Genomic DNA, 4,464 nt, shown 5'->3' with positions numbered 1-4,464 from the left:
TTATGATACACCCTGTAATGATTTATTTACTAAATCACCATCAGTCATGCACAAATGAAACATTACTTGAATAAATGATTACAACTATAAGTTTTAAACTGACACTGTTAAAGTAATTAAAGCAGTTTTCTAGAACAACAACATTTGAACACTCCAGAAATAATTCTACAAGTAGCTAGGAAACAGTTTTTAATGCCTGCACTGTAAAAAGTAATTTGCTGCATAAACATAAAATGACTTTTTGCTGTAACCTCATAAGTCTGAGTGGGCTCAAAATAAACTTTTTGTTTTTATCCTTTTTCTTACTAGAGCTGAATCTGATTTATTTCAATGAAGTTGGTCAAACTTTTTGTTAGGTATTTTTTATTTTATCGAATATTCAGATTTGTTTGAACTTATTCTATGCATGAAACAAAAATAAATCCAGTTACATGAAGCAGTATTTAGTGGGGGGAGGGCTTAAAAAACAAGGAAAAATAGCTAAAAATTAGAAAAAAGCTAATTTTAGCTGTTTTCTGTTTTTCCAGCTATCTTTCTGCTCCTTTCAGCTATTCTTCTGTTAAATTTATTTAGGCTTCAGTCAATTTATTTCTGCTAATTTAAGCTTTTTATGCTGCTTTTGTCTGATTTCTGCTCATTTCAGCTGTTGTCTTTTTAACTTATAGCTATTTCCAGCTCATTTTTGCCTTTATCATCTACTGTATATTCACCTTGCAATGATTACATTATTTTCTTGTTTTTCTGTCAATGTGAGCTTTTTCTGCTCTCTGTTCACCGTCTCTCGGTTAATTTCAACTTTTTTCTGCTACTGTCATTTTTGAACAAATTGAACTTGCATTAACAGTTTGTCTYTTAAACACTTTCAGCTTCTTCAGGAGCGTTCAGCAAAACTCTTTCAGCATTTTCACAGGAAATGCACATTCTCTAGCTTAACTTTAAAATGAGTTCAACTCAAAATTAGCAGCAGTAAATAAGCTAATAAAGGATGTTGACTCGACTCATAAATGCTTATTTCTAAAATGCACGTAAACCAATAGGATTGAGTGAAACAGTCCCAGGAAATTTTTAAGTCTTCGTAGATTTTTTTCTTTTTTTACATTTTTAATTTACATACAAGTGAAACATCCTTTGTGTTTCACTCATTTTTATTTATGTTAAAGAAGACCAAAAGGTGGTTCTTTTGTTTGTTTTGGGGCGTGTACAGCTTCAGTACCTGTGTCTGAAGACAGTGGACTGGACACACACTGGTGGTAGTCCTCTCTTGCACAAAGAAGACGTCCGTCCCTGAGCACGCAACTGTCGCCAGGCTGCAGGCGGCAGGAACAAACGCTGCAGGTGAAGCAGCGCAGGTGGAAGACGGTGGCCCCCGCACGCATCACCAGCTCTGCAGGGGAGACGGTTCCCTCGCAGCCCCCACAGTGCACTGCAAATAAGCTGGACAGAAAGGCAGGTCCAAACTGTGAACACTGACAGGAACACAGTAAAAAAACAGAGTGTTAGAATGTAGTGCTAAACTTTTCAGAGTTATTTTAACTCCCCCTACTGTTATTTTAACACTTACCATGTAAACTGACTTCCAGTGTTGTAAATTCAGTGTTGATTTCCTCAGWGTTGTCTCAACACTGGACAATGTTAAATAAGCTCCGCCCACGATTAAGTCTCACATAACACTTAACAGTGTTGTTATATYACKCCATGCAGTATTGAAAAAAGTATTCTGAAAAAGCCCRGCCCTCTTCCAACTCATGTCAGACAGACCAGTATTTTCACAGCAAGGAATGCTGGGTAATCTTGTAGAAATMAWGTGTTTGCGTGTTTATAACTATTAAAGAAGTTCATGAGTGTAAAAATTAGTTCTAGTTAGGTTCTAGTTGTTTTGTTCAGGTTTATCAGTTGATCAAGTTTAAGTTTGTGTTACTGGCCATAGATCTTAAACCATGAGTGAGAGGTACTTCCTGGTGTGTGAAGGTCGACTCCATTACACTTATTCAGCAAATACTGTGTAATGTTAATGCAACATTAAAAAGAGCTGATCTTAACACTAAACTGTTAAACGTGCACTTTAATGAAACTTCAAAGTGTCTGCTTTACGCCCCTCTACACAGCAAAAGAGTAAGTAATCAACACAGTCAAGTAACTCTCACACAGCAAAAATGCCAGTGTTAATTTAACACCCACAGTGTTAATTTCAACACCAACAACATGTCTATATGTGTTCACACTCGCTGGTGTCAAAATAACATTTGTGAAAGTGTTAAATTTTAACACACATTTTTTTTTATTAATTTAACACCAGCCAGTGTTTAATATTCCACAATATTGGGTGTCACATTAACATTTCAACAGTGTTAAAATAAAGTGTTAAAAGTAACACCAGTGTATTATTATTAACAAAGAAACTTATAGTGATAGAGTCATGGAGTCACCCTTCACACACCAGGAAGTACTTCTCACTCATTGTGTCGATGTACGGCCAATAACACAAACTTAAAGTTGAACAACTTGATCAAACTGAACAAGACAAATAACCAGAACAACTCATTTTTACTCTCATGAACTTTTTTAGTCATAAACATACAAACACATAATTTCTACAAGATTACCCAGCATTCCTTGCTGAAAAGATACTGGTCTGTCTGACATGATGTGGAAGAGGGCGGGGCTTTTCAGAATACTACTTTCTACACTGCATGGTGTTATKCAGTATAACAACACTGTTAWGTGTTAAATAAGTCTTARCAGTGGGTGGACTTTATTTAARACTGTCCAGTGTTGAGACAACACTGAGGAAATCAACACTGTGAATTAACACCAACACTGGGTGTCAGTTTACTCAGAAAGAGTTAAAATAACACTAGGGGGTGTTAAATCAACACCCAAAAGTTTAACACTGAAATTTTAACACTCCAGTTAGGTGGTATAGAAACRTCCAGTGTTAACCATCAATAACTCAATGCAGTGTTGAAAAGCATGAGAATCAGAGTTCACATCTTATTACCTCTAGAATCAGAGTTACTCTCATCAGAGTTATTTGACTTGAAGTGTTAAGTTTTATTAACACTGTACAGTGTTAGTCAGTGTTKATTTTTAACTTAGTTTAAAATTAAATTGTACTCTGAAAATTTAACACTATGGAAAGAGTTAAATTAACACCAATTCAGATAAAGACCAAATAGACTCGGACACAGTGTTAAGTTTAACTCTTTAAGTGTTGATTTAACACTGCAGTGAAGCAGTTCTTTTCTTTTTGTTATGGTGCCCACATTGCACTTCTTTGTTCAAATCAGGTGTGTTGAATCAGAGAAACACCTGTAACACAACATAGGGTGGTGGCACTTGAGGACCAGGACTGGGCATCACTGGGTTAAACAATATTCACAGCGCAGTTAAACCGGACTTCATGAGAACAAGAACGTGCTACATGTGGCTAATGTTGTTGAGTTGAGCTGTCACTCAAAACCACTGCCCCCCGCCTGACTTCTCCCCTTTTCCTTCATCTCCCCCTCCTGCCTCGACCACTTAGACACATACCCTTGGTGTGTCGGGTGTGTATCTTAGCGCCTGGCAACCGGGCCCAGTGGGCTTAGCCCCAGAGATTGTTGCCATGGCTCCGGCTGCCGTGTCCGAGGCCGTGCTATCCGGGGGCGCGGGGAGAAAGGGGCTCTCGGCAGGCCATGGCTCCAGGCAGAGGGGGGGGAATCAGCTCTCCCGGTGAGAGAGACTGAGCCGCTGCTCGCAGGAACCATTGGTGGAATTATCTTTAAGTCTGCTTAAGCAGAGCGGGACAACGACTGAGCCAGCCCCCAAAGCAGCAGGACCATTGTCCACTGGCTGGCACCGGCACATTTTCAGTCTGTCACGCTGGAAGATGCGTCATCATTCTGGAGCTGGCGTTTGTTTCCAAACCCGACTGGTTCACCAGACCAGTCAGCAAAGAGGCATGAGAAAACAACCCGCGTTTTTATTTTCACTTCAAATTTGTGTAGAAAAGCTCTTGACTGTAAATGAATGTACTGTATTTTTATTATTATTTTAGTAACTTTCACTTGACAACGTGTCATTTGCTGTGCAACATTTTTTCACTTTCATTATCCAGATACATAAATTAAACATACGCAAAAAAAAGTGTTAAAATTGTAATGTTCCTTGAAGGAAAACTCACCACCTCATTTAAAAAATGTTTGTGATTACAATTGTTTGGTCAAACCTTGAAACTGTTATGCTAAATTTAATGCGGTAAGATGTCACAGTCAGAATGAGTTACTAATGACTCTCACCTGCTAATACAACAGATTTTACATCAATATTTGTAGTAAAATTGATTGTGTTGCCMCCATTTTTGTGTTTTCTGATACCATTTGGAGCTGTGGCAGCCATCTTGAACTGGATTGACACCAAATTTTKGGTTGGTGAATACTTTCTGAAATTTTCAATAAAAATCCACAAATTTTGTTGAAAATTTCA

General features: G+C 37.9%; 1 protein-coding gene across 2 annotated transcripts in view; it reads right to left on the bottom strand.

Moving 5' to 3' along the window:
- lmx1a (LIM homeobox transcription factor 1, alpha) overlaps window positions 1–4,464 on the bottom strand; it is a 20,596-nt gene that overhangs the window by 7,627 nt on the left and 8,505 nt on the right. For both annotated transcript variants that reach the window (XM_014002956.1, XM_014002957.1), the window contains exon 3: window positions 1,214–1,434. In XM_014002956.1, the coding sequence (XP_013858410.1) occupies window positions 1,214–1,434 (221 nt within the window). The remainder of the gene's footprint in view (window positions 1–1,213; window positions 1,435–4,464) is intronic.

The sequence above is a fragment of the Austrofundulus limnaeus genome, unplaced genomic scaffold (genome assembly GCF_001266775.1).
Source record: "Austrofundulus limnaeus strain Quisiro unplaced genomic scaffold, Austrofundulus_limnaeus-1.0 Scaffold15, whole genome shotgun sequence".
NCBI lineage: Eukaryota > Metazoa > Chordata > Actinopteri > Cyprinodontiformes > Rivulidae > Austrofundulus > Austrofundulus limnaeus.
This window is presented reverse-complemented; position numbering and strand designations above follow the sequence as displayed.